The sequence below is a fragment of the Amaranthus tricolor genome, chromosome 6 (genome assembly GCF_026212465.1).
Source record: "Amaranthus tricolor cultivar Red isolate AtriRed21 chromosome 6, ASM2621246v1, whole genome shotgun sequence".
In the NCBI taxonomy this organism is placed as follows: Eukaryota; Viridiplantae; Streptophyta; class Magnoliopsida; order Caryophyllales; family Amaranthaceae; genus Amaranthus; species Amaranthus tricolor.
In genome coordinates this window covers 16,900,177-16,920,452 of record NC_080052.1, presented here as the reverse complement: position 1 = coordinate 16,920,452, position 20,276 = coordinate 16,900,177, and the positions used below count along the sequence as shown (strand labels likewise).

General features: G+C 34.3%; 2 protein-coding genes across 2 annotated transcripts; one reads left to right on the top strand and one right to left on the bottom strand.

The window, feature by feature from the left end:
• Nucleotides 1–884: 884 nt before the first annotated feature.
• Nucleotides 885–3,194, top strand: LOC130814977 (uncharacterized). The gene has a single exon (XM_057681287.1). The coding sequence runs from the start codon at nucleotides 1,109–1,111 to the stop codon at nucleotides 2,933–2,935; it is 1,827 nt and encodes a 608-aa protein (XP_057537270.1). The 5' UTR covers nucleotides 885–1,108; the 3' UTR covers nucleotides 2,936–3,194.
• Nucleotides 3,195–3,342: 148 nt separating this feature from the next.
• Nucleotides 3,343–19,071, bottom strand: LOC130814976 (peroxisomal fatty acid beta-oxidation multifunctional protein AIM1-like). Its single transcript, XM_057681286.1, has 18 exons — nucleotides 18,860–19,071; nucleotides 18,703–18,774; nucleotides 16,955–17,017; nucleotides 16,813–16,869; nucleotides 16,667–16,734; nucleotides 16,332–16,413; nucleotides 16,202–16,257; nucleotides 13,343–13,645; nucleotides 13,182–13,268; nucleotides 12,073–12,247; nucleotides 11,626–11,747; nucleotides 11,303–11,466; nucleotides 5,727–5,981; nucleotides 4,722–4,843; nucleotides 4,504–4,625; nucleotides 4,273–4,421; nucleotides 4,056–4,194; nucleotides 3,343–3,811 (listed from the first exon to the last, which is right to left on the bottom strand). Exons 1-18 carry the CDS (start codon nucleotides 18,951–18,953, stop codon nucleotides 3,770–3,772), a joined length of 2,172 nt encoding a protein of 723 aa, XP_057537269.1. The 5' UTR covers nucleotides 18,954–19,071; the 3' UTR covers nucleotides 3,343–3,769.
• Nucleotides 19,072–20,276: the final 1,205 nt, after the last annotated feature.

The following is a 20,276-nucleotide window of genomic DNA, read 5'->3' as shown; positions in this document are numbered from 1 at the left end:
CAACAACCTATATATTTTCAGAACATTCTATTTTCTTCTAGAAGAACACTCTAGATACTTCTCAAACCTTCTAAAATCTTCCATATTTTTAAGAATTCTATAGTCTTCTTTAGTATGGAAAATCTTTCTATGTAAGAAGTGCTACAAAATACCCTTATAGGCACGATGCTTCCTTGCCCCTTGCTCCATGTTTGAGGCTTAAGAAGTGGCCTCATGACAATATGATTCAATTTAGGTGGTTAATAGAAAATTAATAGGAATATAATATATTTTTTCAGGTTTTAACCTAATTTTATTTGGCAAATGGACATAATTTTATGGATTTCACACCACATATGTCTTAGACGAGGCAGGTGTAAGTATAAATTTGGTGGATAATGGGTGGGTATGGTATGAAAAGTCTAACCTACTATGCATAGTGGGTAAGTGGTGGATATAAGATCTTACATGTCTTATATGTTCATCTTCCTAATATTTATTATTACTATTTTATAATACTTTCATACATTATTATCTGAAGTTTAAATTTTAATAATATGATGACTTATTCATCGTAAATTTTAATTTTATATCATTAAAATTTTATGTTTGAGATGGTTGAAATGAAAATTTAAATAAATCAATAAGATCAATGAGTGTATATGAGGTAAGCATAAGGTGGATAGAGAATTCATGAGTATATTCAATTAGCCACAATTGGTAAATGAGTTAGAATTTGTTATTAGAAAGGTAATGTCAGTATATATTTTTAACCGTCACGAATAGCGAGTAAATGGTGATTATGAAAATTTTACAAATAATTTCTAAAATGGAGATTAAAGAAAATACTTTGATATATCAAAATTATCAATTTATCATAGCTGATAACTTAGCAGTTAGCACATACTTCCTAATTCCTATTATCAATTTATCATCGGTGAAATACACAATACAGTCTCATTGAAACTCTCCTCAGTCAAGTCAAGCTGCTTTCATGGAAGACCTGTAACAAAACTCTGAATCCAACACTTAGTAATCTACTAGAGGAGTTATATTCCTCAAAATCACTCACCTTTTCTGCATAAAATTTCCTTCATCTTCCTAATATTCTTAACCCAACAAATCTCAAATGTTACCTCAAGACCTCACCTTTTCTAAATCCTTAAACCCTTTTCTTTTCATCCCTAAAAACCCTCAATTCAAATCAAAAAAGATAGTTAAGCCAATTTTGATTTCCATCCCAAAATCTCCTCTTTCATTCCTAAAACTTTTTTTTCTCCAAAACCCTAAACCTTCCAAAATTACCCACAAATGTCTTCCTTTTCCTCCTGCAGCTGGTCGCAGCAAGAAAACACCTACAACTGGTCGTATAGAAGGCAGTGCTGAGCTTCGTCGCGAGGCTAAACGCAATGCTAGGAGAAAATCCCGCAAATTAGCTGAAAGTTTGTTTTACCGACTCAAAAACCCACATAAATCTCATGCTGATAATTTTACAGAAGATGAACTTCAGATGATTGGTTTAGGGTACGATAGAATGGTTAGGTTTATGAGCAAAGATGATCCAAATTTAAAACACCCATATGATTGGTATAAGTATGGTGAATTTGGTCCATATTCTTGGCGTGGGATTGTTGTTGGGGACCCAATTCGAGGTCGAATGTCGGATGAGTGCGCTACAATTATAGGTGAGGTGAGGAGTCATGAGGAGTGGGAAAAGATTGAGCAACATGAAATGTGTGAGGATTTTGGGAATAGGTTGAATAAGCTTGATTCTAATGTGGGTTTCCAGAATTATTGGGTGTTTGTTCGACATCCGAGATGGCGGCTTAGTGATAAGCCATGGGAACAATGGACATTGGTGAGTGAGATAGTGCTTGAAGCTGGTGATCAAAGGTTGGATAAATGGAATTTGATGGGTAGATTAGGGAACAAAACTAGGGGTTTGATTACTCAATGTGCAGCTTGGATGAGACCTGATATAATTTATGTGAAGAGACCGGTTTTTCAATGCCGGTTTGAGCCTCAAGCGAACTTCTTTAAGGCGATGATTCCGTTTCTTGATCCTGAAACTGAGCAGGATTTTTTGTTTGAGTTGGAGGATGATGAGGGTAGAGTTCAATTGTGCACTTACTTTGGTGGGTTGTGTAAGCTTGTGAGGGTGAGTCCGAAGGCCTTTGTGGATGATGTGGTGAAGGCTTATGAGAAACTGAGTGATGAAAATAAGTCGAAATGCTTGGAGTTTTTGTTGATGAATCATCCTGTTCAACTTTTGCATCCTTACACTAAGGAATGGAAGGTGAAATTAGAAGAAATGGAGTTGGGATGTGATGCTCCTGATGATGAGGATGATATTAGTTCAAATTATAGTAATGATAATGTAAGTGAGAAAGAGTTTAGTGAATGGGTTGAGGATGATGGAGATGAGAACAATGATGATGATGATGAGGATGACTATGTACTAGATGATGATGATGATGATGATGATGTTGTGATGAACACAAATGATGGCGAGGAAGAGAATGAGGAAGAGGGTGAATTGGGATTGCAAGACGAGGATGTGGATGTCGAAGAGGATGAAAAGTATTGGAAAGAACAGTTTGACAAGGCAATAAGAAGTAACGACGAGATGGAGAATCTTGTGAAACGGAGTGTGGAAAGATCGAGCAAATTCTATGCCAAGCAATTAAGGGGAGAGATCGAGAAGAATGAAAGCGAGAATTTGAAGGATGATGATGGCAATGAGACTGTTTTGAGAGGTAAACGAGCAAAGGTGAGTCGAGAAGAATGGAAGTTGATAGGGATGGGTCCTTGGAGGAAGAGGATTAAGAAGAGTAGAATCCCACCAGAACTGTTTCTGAGAGCTGCTGTTAGACCTTTTACATACAGAAATCTTGTCAAGGAAATTGTGTTAACAAGACATGCAATTTTAGATGGTGAAATTGGACAAGAGAGTTGAATCCCACCATTATGCCTGCAAATTATTTCTATTTTCTAGTTTTTTGGATATAGGATAATTGTACTGTTTGTTGTATTTAGGAGGATTAGACTTGCTTGTTTTTGCCTAGAGCAAACACAATTTGATATTTTCTTTTACTAAACAAAGAAACTGTAGTATACTATTAATATTTATAGTCACGAACTAAAATTTTGAATAGAATAATAGAGTGCCTCAGAATTTACTAGCATTTCAATTTAACATATTACTTTTACTAAAAAAATTTCATTATCCATTTAATTATGGAGAAAAACATCAAGTGTACTTCTTCAGTAAATAGTGAGGTAAACAAGAAAAATAAACTAGTAAAAGCATACAAATAATGCCTTAATATTTTTAGTGCATTGCAAGAGTTTCAGTCAGAGCTATCTTCAAGCGTGACCAAAATCTCAATTACCATCAAATATCAAACTGTAGTCAGTAGTGCATAATGAAGCTACAGTTTCAGTATCTTTAAGCTATTACAACCTGCCAGAATTAACATTTATCATCCATTCAGATACTGATTATTGTAATTGTTCGTCCCTCTAAGAATTCGAAGAGCCAAAATCATACGAGTTAAGAAAAGAACAAGACTTTCAAGAACCATAAATATGCAGTTCTACAAATAATGCTACTTTATTTCTTTTCTAATATTTCAATATCATGAAGTATATTTTATACATTTTGTTTGGTCCTTATTCCCTCAACGCCGAGAGTTAGCTTGTTGCATGTAATGAGCCACTGAAGTGACGCCATAGCTGGTACAGGATAATTTTGTGAACATGCTGGTGGAAATCCCGGACGACATACCATCTACAAGCGTGATCTTGAAGAAGATGGTGGAGCAGGTGCACTCTGCAAGAAAGACAACATGTGAAAATGTGAGGCAATGTTCTCTTATTTCTTCATCACAAAGTTCAACAGCTATATATCTAAGCAACTCTAATATACACACGGTTTCCACGTCTTTATTCGTCTTTCAATGGTTGAATCGACAAATTGATTAGTATTCATGAATCTAAGAAATCAATTACTCCTACGGTCAAAGAAATCAAAACAAAAAAAAGAAGGCAGCAGGTAATCAGGATGATGCACTAACCAGTAACAAGCCTTTGCTAGTCCTTTCCTCCAAGAATTGTGATGGTTTAAAGAAATTTCCATACAGGTTAGACCACTTCTTCAGACAGTCATATATGTGGCTAGCTCCAACTGTATCTGCCCAAAATACAAGACCACCACTAGAACAAAAAAAAATGTTAGTTAAAACTATTTAAAAAATTTCAGACAAACTCAAATCAGTCAAGTCAAAGACAGACCGATATGAAGGGAAACTCATCCCAAGAACAGAAGCTACATCTAAATCAGATGCTCGAACCACCACTCCTTCATCTAGAACACGACATGCCTCATTCACTACAGGAAAGAGTATCATCTCCAAGATCTCTTGGTCAGATACAGATATAGGCTGCATCGAAGGAATAAACTCGTGAAAGATCCATTAATTACTAATAGCATTTGGTATGAGAAAGCTTTAATCACATCTTTACCTTTCCTCCTGGCATAATATTTGTCAACCTTCTAGATTCTTCAATGATGGTTAACACAGAGAGATCAGGTTTCGGCTTGCTCCCTTTTTCATATAAATAGTATCCTCTTCCATTGTTTCTACCTTTCATGTAAAAAAAAACGAAAAAATATATAAGAAAAATATAAATGCTAGAACTCACTCGAAAAACCAACTAATACCTACAAATTCACCAATTACCATTTCGTCCATTTTTGACAAGAAGTTCGACTAAAGGAGAACTGAAAGTACGATCAGGGAAGGCGGCACAGAATTCTTTTCCTACTGCAAGTGCAACTCCATATCCAGCTAAATCTTGAAGCCTGGTAAATTAAAGAAATACCAAGTTATCATCCCCAAAGCCATCATTCAGATTATAATGAAGACACAATGACCAGGAAAATAGAAGTGTAATGTGTAGATAAATGAGATGGTTTATCATCCATAAAGAAGGTTCCCATTAGGCACTCCTTGATGCACAAAAGTAGAGGTGTTCAAAACAAACTCAACAGTGCAACATTTACTGGACCTTGAAGTTAAAACCGAACCCTAGTTTGACTTCAAAATGAATCATAATTATGTAAAAACCAATGTGAACATAAGACTTGATTATGAACGGATCCGAAGCACCTGACCCGAAAGAACACCTCTACACAAAAGCATAAAAGAATGGCTATGCAGTTCCTTCAAGTCCAAACAAGCAATTATTAAAAAAAAATAAGAACCCTTAGTTAATAAGATTTTGTGCCGCCTATAGATATGAACAAAGATTCAACTACCATACTTCAGCTAAAACATTAACGCCCATTTGGTTAGTGGTATTAAATGGTGGTAATGGGAATGACTTATTGTGTAAAATTTCATCAAAAGTTCCATATCATTCCCATGGTACTGAAACTTTAATCACAAAAAAAAAATTTTGTTTACAAATTTCCATTACCACTTAATACCACCTCTCCCAATGGTAATGCATTGGAATGAATTTTATAAAGAAAATGAGATGATTGAAGTTGGACAAGCATGACCATCAAGGTAACCAAAAGATTTTTCAACCAAAATTACACTAGTATTTCATTACCATTACCACCGTTTATTACCACCTACCAAACGGGCCGTAAAGGTTAAGCCCAACAAAAGTGAAAGATTGTTCTGAAAAAAGCACATGAATGCATCATATAAAAATCATGAAGAGGTGGAAAAAATTACTGAAAAGGTCCCATAGGAAGGCCAAAATCACTAATCACTTTGTCGATCCTGAAAATGTCGACCCCCAAGTTCGCCAAAAGATGAGCACTCTGATTGTATGGGAAGAAAGCCCTATTGACAGCAAACCCGGTACAGTTACCAACCACAACAGGCACCTTTTTGATGGTCTTACCAACTGCAATGAGATCAAGAATAACTTGAGCAGAAGTCTTATTTGTTCGCACAATTTCCAGTAGAGGCATGACATGCGCAGGACTGTCAGTAATAAAGCCCAAGAATTAGTAGAATATAAAGCAACATCACCCAAATGAAAGTAAATATACAACAGCAGAAGACAGATCAACTGAATATTCACTACTAAATAAACTTCTTAGACACCTTAATAAAGAATCAGTAACAGATTGCTTTATTTGTTCATGGCATCATTTCCATGGAGTCTGAATTCTATAGCTAGAAGTATTTTAAAGGTTTATCTGAATGTTGTTTTAGAATAGGTTCAACTTCCTCAATATATCAGAAGAAATGGAAGCATGCTAAGAAGAGCTAAAAAGAACGAGCTAAATGCTTATAGATTGCCACAGATTAATTGTGTCAGTACAACAGAGACTTCTAATAAAGAAGAAAACGAAGCCATCATGAACAAGTGGTAATAGAAAGAAACGAAAAAAAATCTACAGTATGAAAGCAGTAAAGAACACAGACAGAAATTTCCTATTAGAGGTAGAATTTTAGACATCACATCAATGAGGACACAATAGACAAAAAACTTTGGCCCTCTACAATCTTCATAAAAGTTACTCTTTTTGTTACATGGCTTTTGCTACAAGTACAAATCTTGTGCAAGCAAAAGAAAAGAAGAAATGGGGTAAAAAGGTGTAACTAATGTAGAGTGGGAGAAATGTGTGGATGGGATTAAATGACAAGTTAAATTTGTGGATGAAATTTTAGAAGAGTGTAGCAAAACTCTTGAGACAAATGGAGTTAATTAAAAAGACTTTTAGTATGGTATAGAGACCTTTAGTATATTTGTAGACTTTTGAATGCTTTTATTAATAAAGTACATGTATAAGTCTAGATTCATAAAGGAACATGAAGAGTTGGTTGTGGGTCTTCAAAATGTCACCATTATTATCAAACCACTTCCATACCCTATATAAATAGATCTTGAACTTATCATTTTATTAACAACAAACACAAATACAACCGTTCTATTACTTTAAAATTCTTCTCTTACAAAGTCTAGTCTCTACTTCTCTCCAACAATTGTTATCAAGAGCCATAAGTTCTAGACATTGGTTTCACATATATCCATAGAGAAATCCAAACACAAAAAACCCAAACGCATGACTTTTTCGTCTTCAACATCTCATACCTTCAACCATAATCTCATTTTCAAAGGAGAGAATAATTTTTGGAGTGTCAAAATGAAGACTAGTTTAAGAGCCAGAGATTTTTCGAAGATAGTGGAAAGTGGTTCTCAAGATAAAACTATGTTTTCTCATGCTAGTGGCACACCACCAAAGCAGGCTACTCCTTCCAAGAAGGAGATTGTCAAACACAAAATTGCTTTGCAGATCTATCAAAATGTTGTTGTGAAAGATACAAATTTTTCCAAGAATAGTTCCTGCAAGTTCATCCGGACAAGCTTGGGATACCTTGCTCAAAGAGTTACAAGGAAGTACGACCAAGACCACCAGACTCAAAACTTAAAAAGATAAAGCATTAATGATTACTACACAAAAGTCATGAACGTATTAAATCAAATACAGATATATGGAGATAAGGTTAAAGAAGATGTTGTCAACAATCTTAAGCATCGTGACAAAAGCACATGATTGTGCAATTTATGTGGTTGAAGGGTGTTGAAATTGTTTATATGCCGCCACGAAATGGAGTTTTCGAAAGAAACAATGGCATAATGATGGAGGTGGAAAAATTAATACCCGTAGAAAAGGGCTTTCGAAGATTAACCGGGAAAAGCTATTTTTACTTGAGTGTATTTATAGAATCGAGCCTTAACAAAAACCAATTAAGCATATGACACCTTTTGAGTCGTGTCATATTCTAGATTAGAAGAGGAGCAAGTTAGATGACAAAGCAAAGAATGAATCTTTCTCGATTACAGTTCTCAGTTTAAAGGTTACAGAAATCTTAGCCTTGAAAATGAGAAAAATTGCAATAATCAATGATGTTACTGTGATGAAAAATCTTCGTGGAATTGGGACAGAAAATTAGAAGAAAAGAATATATTTGTCGTTCCTCCTACTGATGAGCCAGTTATGCATCATCAGCAAGAAACTAGTACTCTAGTCAGAACTCCAGAATTAGAATCAGAAGATAAGCATGCTACATGTTTTATAAGAAAGAAGCATATCACATAATTATGTGCTAGATTTTCAGAATTGGATGAGATTGAAGATTTTGAGTCATGCCATATAACAATCATTAAATGACCGAATATCGTGAAGAAGTTTAGTATTCAAAATAGAAAGCTGTCATGGAACAATTAATTCAGATGATTGAGAAGAATGAGAACTGTGACTTGTGGAGAACCCACCTCATAAGTAAGTCATTGGAGTTAAATGGATCTAATTCTTACCTTGTCTAAGGCGCGCCTAGGTGCGAGGCGCCAAGAGACGATCACTTAAACGCCTTCATGAATCTAGGTGCAACACTATACTAGAGACTCTTCAAAGGCGCACCTTGCTACCACGCCTTGCGCGCCTTTTGCATGTCGTGTATGCCAGATGTGATTTTGATAAATAACATGTCTTTGCTTAATAATACTGAAATAACCCTTGATTCTTAGCTATTTATTGAATGAAAAGATAAAATAACCCCTTATTTGTGCCTATAAGCTATTGAGGGGTAAGAAACAAAAAAGTAAAGGTTATTGCTTAACCTTGATGAGGAAGGAGAGGATAATAGTAATGATGAGAGCTATACAGGAGATGGGGAAGATGCTTATGAGGACGATGATTCCAATTTAGATTTTCAGTGTTTGTTAAGTGTACCATAAAACATTTCAAGTATCAAAAACCACTATTTACTTTCTTTACCCTCGTCTTTGTTTTAGTTTTTATTTCTTTTGTCAACGCAAGACAATTTTATCGACTTATCCTATGACTTTATGTGCTAGAGTAGTGTTTATCTTACTTGTATGTTATTATAATATAAATTTCATGTTGTTTTAAGTATTAAATATATCTTAAAATTGATTTTGGAGCTATTTAGGGTAATTGTGCGTCTCACATACAAAAAGCCCGCACCTTGCGCCTCAAGAAAAGGACGTTTTTGCCTCAATGTGCTTCGAGCCTCTCAAAACTAAGGCAACAACAACAAAGTGATTTCAGAATTCAATCTTGGACTTCTTAATTAATTGTTTCTTAGAAATTAAGTTCATCAAAGTTCAGGAGGAATCTTCATTTGACGAAAGAAATATGCAAAAGGTCAATTGAGGAAGTTCATGCTAGGGAATTGCAATCATGTCACAACCCCATTTCAAGTAAATAAAAAGTTATGCAAGGATGACGAAAATGAGAAAGATGGATCTTACACTCATTATTTTATCAACAAACACAATCTTTTTATTACTTTAATCTTCTTCTATTACAAACTCTCGATGAGACTTCCTTCCAATCGGGCTCTATCTTGTCGTATTGGGATACCCATATGTTGTGCCAATTATGACTTGTGCCAAGTCGTGTTGTGAGTCGCATCATATCGTGTTTGGCAATCCAAAAATAAAACCCATACATGGTTCATGCCCACATGTCACGTCGTGCATGACTCATGTCATGCCATGTGCCGACCCAATAATACTCGAAAAATAGGAACTACTAACTTCGAAAAATACCTCGTTTTATTTAGTTATGATAAATAAATTCTAAATAGTTATTCAACTTGATATTTGAAAATTGTCTAAAAAAGTACTAATTAAAAGAAACTCATGAGCTTTGCTGAAGTGGGTCAACACGTGTGCCTACCCTGTGGGCCATTCTCATGCCATAAGCCGTGTCGTACCTAAATAACCAATCCATTATTCGCGACCTGCATGAAGCGCAACTCAATGTTTCTCATTTCGTGATGGGCCATGACATGGGTTGAATTGGGCCTTGGGTGGGTCGTGTTTGGGCAGCCATCATGTCAACCAACCCACTTCCATCTTTAACGTTTTGATAAGAGGAAATGAAAGGAAATGGAGGGAAGGAAATAGGATGTAACCTTATTTAGATTTGGATGACAATAGGGAGCGGGAAAGAAATGGAGGGAAGATAATTGAAAACTGGAACTTCTTCACATTTTAAACAAACATAAATCCTTCCAATATTGAAATTTTTTAGAAGGAAAACACACCAAAGTCTCCTTTTTCTTTCCTTCCAAAAAAGTCATCCAAAGATAGCGTTAAGAACAATAAAGTGGCCAAATGTTTTTTTTATCAGCAAGCACTAAATATCTCACAACTTAAAAAAAAAAAAAGAAAAGCAACAAGCCTGAATCGACAATAATCTCCTATTAAAGGTAGATGTTAGTGTAATTGATGACTTGAGTGCACCAAGTTAATTCTGTGCATTATGTGAGCATAGAGATGGAATCCCATGGGTAAATTAATGTGTGTTAAAGTGTGTGTGTGTGTGTGTGTATTGAGTATGCACATTAAGAGGGAAATTTATGAAGATGTTTGATGCATTATGTTAAAATGCATTGAAGGAGTCTTAGTAATAGTGGTTGATGAGATGTGATGATTTTGTAACTGATATTGGAATGCTTTTACAAAAGAGAATCTTAACTTATGCAAGGCATGGAACCAGTAGCAATTAGAAGCTGGATCGGCGCAGTGCTCGAACAACCAGGTCTGGGCTCGAATGAGCACTTCAATAGACAGAAGACAGTAGCTAGCAGATACACATCAGTGGCCTCATTTGTAAAGCGCTCAAACGAGCTGATTATGTGCTCGAACAAGCAAGGGTCGAGCAGGGGTACTGGACAGCAACTATTGATCTTGCAAGGCGTTAATTGCTCTATTTATTTGTGGTCTTTTATATGTAAATCAGTTATAAACTCAGTCCCTATAAATAGTGACCTTGTATACTCATCAAAAACCATCCACAAAACACCCTAAGCCTAAACACAAGCCTAATCTCTTCTCTATTTTAATTCTCCATTTGAGAGTTCTTTGAACTTCTTTGTAATAATATAAGTGAGATACTACACACCGGAGGACGTAGCCTTAATTGGGTGAACCTCGTTAAATCTTTGTGTCATTTTTTTTGCATTATTATCTCCTACAAAAATTGTTTTCATTGAAAGTGTATTGTTCATCACAAGACTTCATACACTCGATCTTTGTGATATTGGAGTTTGAAACACGTCATTCAAACTCTAATATAGCGTCGTTTTCAGTAGTAATGCATAAATTCAATGGAAAGGACACTGGAGACATAAAAGTTTTGTCCCTCTACGGTCTTTCAGATATAGGTAGCTAACAAAGTCATTTTAAGAACATCAAGTGGCCAAACAAAAAATTCAAAATTCTCACAACTGTAAAGGATTGAAAAACAAGAAAAGCATCAAACCTAAAAAAATGTGCCCCAATGATGCGGTTCTGAGAATTGGTCCTTTCTCCAACCAAATTGAGGTCAATAGTTGATGTGTTTGTCGCTAAAATACAGTCAGGAGGGCAGACTTTCTCCAGGTCACTAAATATCGTTTGTTTCAAAGGTACATTTTCGACAACAGCCTGAAAGATAGTATCAAGTACTGTTAGCAAGTTCTTAAAAGATCTAAAGATTGCTAAATTTGGAACCAGTTTGAAACTGTAGAATACAAATCAACGTTTGGCCAGCATCTCAATCAAGGATAACAACCTTGTGAATCTAAAGCATTCATAACAACAAACCTCAATGACCATATCAACATCTTTGAATTCTGAGTAGTCCAAGACACCTCTGAGTGATAGAAGTGCTTTCTCTGCCTTGTCCTGTACCAACTTCCCTCTAGTCACTAAGCCTCTGACGTTGCCTGCCACAAGTCATATAGATGGAACTTGTCAATACATTCTATCAAACTAAATAAACATATATCGAAAATATAAAGTTAATCCAGTCATGTAACTAACATTTTCGAGCTATCTTGAACAATTAATAAAAGAGCAAAACACCCCATTTTTTGCCAGAGTAATAAACTACCTTGAATCATGAGTTAGCCTAGTAGTTGAAAGATTTCCCTCTCACCTTGGTGATAGGTGTTCGATTCAAACCATCAACAAGGATTAATTAACTCTCCTCTCTTGCATGTATAGTTTTTCTAGCATACCCCCAAAACAAAAAAAACAAAAATAAACTACCTTGAATAGATTTTATTCCCTTGGCAAGAAAATCAGCATTAACTTCCTTCAAAACAACATGTATATTGCTCAACAATAAAGCTGTTGCAATGCCAGAACCCATTAAGCCCCCACCAATGACAGCAACTTTCTTAATATGCCTTGGTTTTAGTCCAACATCGGTAACACCTGGAACCTGCCATAAGAGCAATAAGCAAAAATAAAATGATTTAAACATGAACATCAAGTGAAAGGAAGAGCTATTAACTGTGTCGATTCAGTAAAGTATCCAAGGTTTGATAAGATAAAATGAAACTATTGGTTAAAGCAGACAATAAGAGCCATGAAAGTGCAAGTTGATAATCCTTAAAATTAAAGCTTAACCCACAAAATGTGGCATCTGGGATAGAAAACAGTGAATTTAGCAAACAAATGTAATGGCAGCAGCGCTCCAAATTATAGAGTTTTAATTCCTTACTCACACAATAACGATGTAGGTTTTCATGTGCCAAATATTTGCATGCCTAAGGTAGCAAGGTGGTAGTATTGCTATTATATGCATGTTACAGGTCAAACAACACATTAGCATCAAAACCAGATAAAAAAAATCCATTGCCGAGATAAGGATTAAAAAATTGTCAATTCTATTACTGGTCTATATCAACATTCAACTGCCCAAATACAATTCTGCGGCTTCCTTAAAGCAGAGTTTGAGAGGGGGGGGGGGATCAGATGCACTTAACCTAACCCATGTACAAAACAAGAAGGTGATTTTTCAATTGACTCATGAAAGCAAGCATCATATGCAACTTCACATAGATAAAAAGTGCACTTGATATAATGAGCCATTTATAGTCCAAACTTAAAAAACTACTTCTATAAATCTTTGGTTCCATCAAATATGGACAATTCTGCGATCAGAAGGATAAAGACAAAATTTAAGTCACATAGAAGAGAGGCCAAGAGTATAGCACATGCAATGAGTAAATGTTTAAAAGTCAGATCCAATTTTGGCTCAAAGATACTAATTTTTTAAAATTCATCAATTCTGACCATTTGCATGATGAGTGAGAGTAAGAGAGAGAGAGAGAATGTGAGAGAACCAAGAAAAGAAGAGATACAATTAGTACCTTTGATGTCATGCGTTGAGCAAAAAAGCTGTGCACCAGGCCTTTAGCAGTATCCGTTAGAACTAGCTCCTTAAAAACACTAGCCTCCTGTAACGCGCATTTTCATATCATGTCTTATTGTAGAATCACTCATAAGCAATGAAATTATCATACTAAAATACCTTCAAGACCCCAGCATAGCCTCCACGCAATATACCCTCCTCAATAACATCAAGACAGGCTTGGTGCTGAGGCATGTTTCTAGCAGTCTGTTTCGCCTTTTGCCTAGCCTTCATCAGCACATTTTGTGCTTTGGCGAGAGAACCTAGTTTGTTAGACATGTGGAGGGATCTTACAAAGGGCTTCCGCCCCTCGGAAATATCCAAAGCCCACATGCATGCTACCTTCAGCAACTCTTGAGGAGGCGCAATAGCATCAATAAGCCCGAGCTTCATGCCTTCTTCTGATGTTATTGGTTTTGAAGACTTTGACAACGTATCAGAGAGCATAGTAAGTTAAGAATTATAAAAATGTGAATGTAACTATTGGAAAGATTCATCACACATTAAACAGTCGTTTATTAGAAACGAGATATCAACTTGATAGCATTTTTTGGAAAAAAAAAAAAAAAGGTTGTGTTAGTGTGTCAAATTCTTTATCTAGTAACCTAAGTTCTTATAGTCTGGGTATATGCCCGTTTGATCATTCTTGGTACTCTCCTTTAAAGATCAAACAACAGTATAAAAATATCGACGTGAGAACATAACAATTAAAAATTTTTAATTTGCACATTAACCTTTATTTGTTTTCATCAAACATCAAATTACGAACATACAAACCATATCTAAGTTTCTCATTAAATGTCAAAACAAACCATCATCCCTACTGATCCTCATAATGTTGACGATTTACTTGGATGAGAGCCAAGAGTTAGTGAGAGAGAAAATTTTCTAGACACTTATGGAAGATTGGATTTGTTGGGAAAAAATGGGAAATTAGTACAATATTCCCATTTTGGGGGTAAACCATCATTATAGGGGCCTAGCTCCCTCAAGATAAAAATTTCCTCTCCAGTTCCTTCACCCTTAACCTTGATTGTTGCTCTCCTAACATCGTAAAGCCATTCAATATTATAATCCGTTTTGAAGTGCCAGCTTGCAAATTCGCATGCGTTAAGGAACAAGAAATTAACTGATCTAGCACAAAAACACATGAATCTAGTATAAGTTGTTGTGCAAGAAGGTTGAGTAGCCTCTTTTACAATGATCAATTATTAAAAAAAAAAAAAAAAAAAAAAAAAAAAAAAAAAAAAACATTCACATAAAATTCTTTTCCCTTTGATAGTATACCTAATCATTGTTATTAAAATTGGGATTCTAGTCTACAATCCTACGATTCTACAATCATAAAATAGGCGAGCGAATAAAATCTTACAATTCTAATTGGATTAAAATTTTGAGAGGTAGATTCATAGTGCGGTTTCTACGATCCTACAATCCAACAATCTGATCTCATATATTTAGTCATAATTACTATCAATTTCTCTTATATATCATCTTTCACTAATTTCTTTCACATACACGCATATGTATAGAATATTTTATAATCATAATTTAAAAATTTGAAGTTTATTTTATCGATTTGGAGTTTAAACTAATTGTTGAAAATTTTACATTTCATTCTTACAAATAAAGTCCAAGAAACTTCAATTCACACATTTAAGCTTTGAAAATGAATAATAATAACTAGGCACCAAATATTTTGGCATATTAATGTTTATTTGTACTATCATACGATCCTACAATTCGATCTGACGGACCCCTCTAAACGATTCTATGTAGAATCCCGACCCTAACAACTTTGTACCCAATATTATTTTCACCCCTACAATGTCCCCCTTCATTTTTAATGGCATTGTATGCATGTTAAACTAACCTCACTGACCCTTGGCTCTTTATCCACAAAATTTAGTTCCTCTTACATCTTAGCCCATTTTAATTGAGTTGAGAACTTATTGATGGCAGACCAGGAGAATTGAAGCATTAATGTTTTCCAGGCCATATTTTAAACTGGAATATGCTAGTGACTTCATAATAGAAGCTGAAGTTAAATGATACTGCAATTAACATATTTCTTTGTTGCACAGTTGATTGTGTTTAGCTGGAATTTTAACATTTTCATTTTCATATAAATGCTTTTAGGTTTCTTATTAGAGTGATGTTGTCGATGGGAAAAGGGTAATCAAAACTTGATTGTGAGTTACTTAGGATTAGAGACTTTTGGGTGGTTTGGCTTGTATGTAGAGGTGTTCAAAACAAACTCGACATGACTTTAACTTGACTAGTATAATCGAATATGACTTTGACCTGACTTTAAAAATGGATTTAAAATGATATGGAAACTAAAGTGAATACAAGATCCAATTTTGACCTGATAGGAATTACGTGACCTGAAACCAATCTGATGGCCTGAATGAAAACCTATACTTGTATGAATAATTTTTTGACCTGAGGATGCTTTTCAGACTAATACACCTATGTTAGGAGTGGTTTTAAGAAAAGCACAACATAAGTTGAGCTGTCTTATCTTTCATGCTACTCAAGCTGGTAACACAATGGGCAACCTACTACCAAGTGATCACTATTAGAAAAAAGAGAATAACTAATCAAGTGCATACATAGCCATGCTGCATGCATTTCTCATAAATTGATTTTCCAGAACATATAACTAAAGTGAAAATCAGTCTAAATTAAAAATTTTTCCATCTTTTCCCATACAAAGGATAAAAATTTTCATAAACTTATATGTAACTTTGAATTTAACCGGCATGATGAAAGGCACACAAATCAAAATTACATTAGTAAGAATTTCAAATTTTGGTCATCAATGAAATTCCTATCCGCATTGAGACAAGTTTCTACAAGTACCCAAACTATTTGGAATGGACAATTATGGTCCAAAGTTGGGAAACTGACAACAATAATGCACCTTCTGTATGAAGCATTTTTAACAGATGATGGATAAGAAAAAGTAAAGCTTACCAACATAATCTCAACAGCCTTGTGTAGACCAAGAAGCCTAGGAAGACGTTGTGTTCCTGAGTAAATGAACACAATCAGGATTACTATATGACTTTAGCATTTAAATAGTGTGAAAAGCAAGACTTTATACCTCCAAAACCGGGAATAACTCCTAGTGATAGCTCAGGCAATCCAAGTTGCGCTCCGGGGGCAGAAACGCGCGCATGACATCCCTGTAGACAAAATTCTTCATGATCAATTTTGAAGGTAGCAAAAAGAGAAAAAAATTATAGATACCTGCTACTCACTTCCTCATCGGAAATAAACATCTCACTACCTACTCTTTAACTATCAAGAAATATTTGATGTCTTGACTTTTATTTTGGTAAAACTTCACTTTTCTTCCCTTCTTCAACCATATTTTTTAAAAATAAATTAGATACAAAAAAGAGACATTTAAATAAAAGGAAAAAAAATAGCACAAACCATAGCCAATTCTAAGCCACCTCCAAGTGCAAGTCCTTGTATGGCAGCAACTGATGGCTTTCGTGCATCTAAATACCAAAACAAAAGTCATGACCAAAATGCAACACCATATGAAGCACAAAACAAAAGTTGAATAAATCAAGGACCTTCAATTGTGTTGACCACAAGATCAACGGATACATCCGGCATTATAGACAAATCTCCTGACAAAGCAAGTAGTTCCACAATCAATTCCTCTCTAGTACAAATTCTAAATATCAATGTCAATGAAGTAAGTAAAACTTTTACCGGTCTTGTGAACTTTCTCAAAAACATTGATGTCAAAACCACCAGAAAACTTCCCATTCTCACCTAAAATGAACAGTATCCACATGATCATTGACTAGAAACAATAATTTATTGATCAAACAACAGCTGACAATTAGCAAATTAAACCAATAACAACTACTAACTTAATCAAATGGAGAATCATAGGTTAGACAAGCGGTTGAGTGTTTTCCCATTCACCCCTATGACACGAGTTTTATCCTCACCACCTACAGAACGAAACAATTCGCTCTTTTCTTTAGTAGTACAGTAGGGATTTTCTCGTCTAACCCTGAATTAAAAACTCAAAAAGAAATAAAATAAATTTTGATGCACAAGTTAATAAAAAAAGACACATGAAAGTGAAAATGTGCAAGTTACAGTTTTCTAGTCATGATTTGCAGATTAATATCTCTTAAGTAAATTTGATTTTCTCATTCGTATTTTAAGGAAAGTAGTATATCAGCAACATCTCCCTCTAATCATCCATGATCCTTGCCAATCATACCATAATCTTTTATCTCCTTAGTCATACTTTTCCATATTTAAGTATTATGTTATTATGTAATCTTCTATTTCCTTTATTTACATTATATTTTTAGGTAAGTATATTAGTAATTGTTCTAGGTTATCTTTAATTATTCTATTATTCTCTACATAAACTTAAATTTTATTTACTTTGAACATAGAAGTAATACAAACATTTACATGGTATCAAAGCTATAATCCCTCTTTTTTCCCATGCTTCCCATCCCACTTCTTGAATATTAAATGATGGTAGCTGCATGATTAATTGATTATGTCACTCTAACTCGATCATTTTCTCTAATTTAATATATTATTCAACTATCCTTCGTTCTCCCTTACTTAATGGTGGTAGTAATTATGTCACTACTAACTCAACCATTTTTCTCCAATTTAATTGTTTAACCACTCAATTTCCTTCTCTTGATGGTGGTATCGTGAATCACACTCCCAAACTCGCCATCAACTCTCTACAATCTCGCACTCTCATTATAATTTCCTTCATTTCTTGACGTAAACTCTTTTTTGTACTCAATACTCTAACCCTCAAATCCTCAACTTCATGTTAAAAAAATGCATAAAAAAACCCTTTTTCGTGTTCCTCATTATGAAACATAAATTTTTTAATTGTCATCATGAAACCTTTCAACGGTCCAACATACCCTAAAATCTGCAACTCCTCCAACTGTTGCAACTTCCACCATTTCAGTTTGCTCCATAACAAGCAGACCATGGATAAATTATTCTTTCAACTATGTTCATACTCATCATCATTTATAATTCTCCAAGATTACACATTCCTTCTCGGTCCATCTTGAGGGGGCATGTTAAGGAAAAGAGTATATCAGCAACATCTCCCCCAATCATCCATAATCCTTGTCAATCAAAACATAGTCTCCTTTATCTCAGTCATATTTTTTTATAGTTAAGTATTATGTTATTATGTAAACTTTCATTTACTTTAATTATGTTATATTTTTAGGTAAGTATATTAGTAATTATTCTAGTTTATCGCTAATTCTATGTATTCTCTATATAAACATACTCAAAAATCAGTCATATTAGAATTTTTTTTTTTTTTTTTTTATTGATAACTATGATTAGCAGATCAATAACAAGAAACATGAATAGCAAACCGCTAAAGTCATTACGGACTTATTCAATGTTTATTATCGCAACAATTCCGAATAATCATTTGAACTTACCAGTAATAACAATAGCTTTGACATCACTTCTCTTCATAGCTTCATCGTATTTTTCTTTAATTCCCGCAATTACTACATAAAAAATTGAAAAAGATAAAACCATAAATTTACATCAAAGCGAAACTAAATTGAAAGAAAAATTAAAGAATTAACTTACTGGGAACTGCTAAAGAATTAACAGGAGGATTCGAAATAGTAATGATAGCAACGCCATCGTTCCCAACTTGCATAGAAACTCGAGATCCCGACATTTTCACCTTCAACTAGGTTTTCTTTACACTGAGATTTCTGAGAAGGTAAGAGATAGTACTTGAGAGTTGAGACTTGTTTGATCAAATTTAAGCTTGTATTTGTACTGTGATGACTGATGACGATGATTAACTTTTATTATTACAACGAGTAGTATATTATAATTTAACTTTGACGACAGTTGACTTAATTTTTTATATCTTTTCTGTTTGCTAGATTGGAAATCGGACATTATAAAACTTCGCCACTTTTTCATTTTATTGCCCATTCTTTATATAATGTATTTTCAAAATTGTATCTGCATAATTTTCGAACTCAAAAATTCTAACATCTTTTTAAAAACTCTCTGAAAACACTCTTTAAACTAAAACAAACTAAAAGTTAAAATCGAATCACAATGGCGAACCAAAATGAACATAAATATGATTCGGTATGTAATTTAATCGATTCGAATTTTTTCAAAAAATAAAAAAAAATGAAGAACACAATTCGTGCGCGACTGGGCCAACATCGACTGGAAAATTGCGAATTAATTATTTTCTGTTTTTAAGTTGATGTAATGGTTTAGAATTAATTTAATTGCTTAAATTAATTAGTAAGTTAATTGGAAAATCTATTTTTAGGTTTTCTAAAAATAGCCCAAGACTTTTTCTTAATTAGATTTAGATCTCCTATTTTTTAGGATCTTATGTTTTTAACTCCTATGCTATTTTTAGCATTAAGGAAACTGATTTTTCTTTGAGCAAATAACAGCAGGACACTTTCATAATTCCACCACCTTTTGTTTTGAGAACGTGGGGGTAGTGGGAGGTATGTGTGAGATAGTGGACGTTATGCTTATGGTAACTGCTGGCTGTTCCCTCTATAAATAGAAGGAACTTTGCTCGAACCAAAATTAATCCAAGAGGATTCAAGAGTGTCCATAAAAGGGAGATCAAATTAAGAAAAATATTTTCAGTTTTCCAATGCCAATTAATTTATTATATTTTTCTTAAGTAATTATCTTAATTTTTAATCTCTTGAGAATTGGCCTTGTAAGGGTTAATGAGTGATTTGTTGTAATTAGACTCATGAGTAGTCTATGGAAGTAGAGAAGAGAAACGTGAGAAGAGAAAGAGAAGGAGAAAGTAGAGAAAGAGAATTAGGCCTAGAGTAGAGAAGCTTCGAGTGAAGCAAATTTGTTTTATGTAATTGTAATTGATTGCCTAAAACATAGTGAGAATTTTGAAATCCCGGGGGGTCGTGGTTTTTCCTTCTTATTAGGCCAAGAAGGTTTCCACGTAAAATCTTTGTCTCTTTTTATTTCTTGCTTCTTAAGTTTAAGT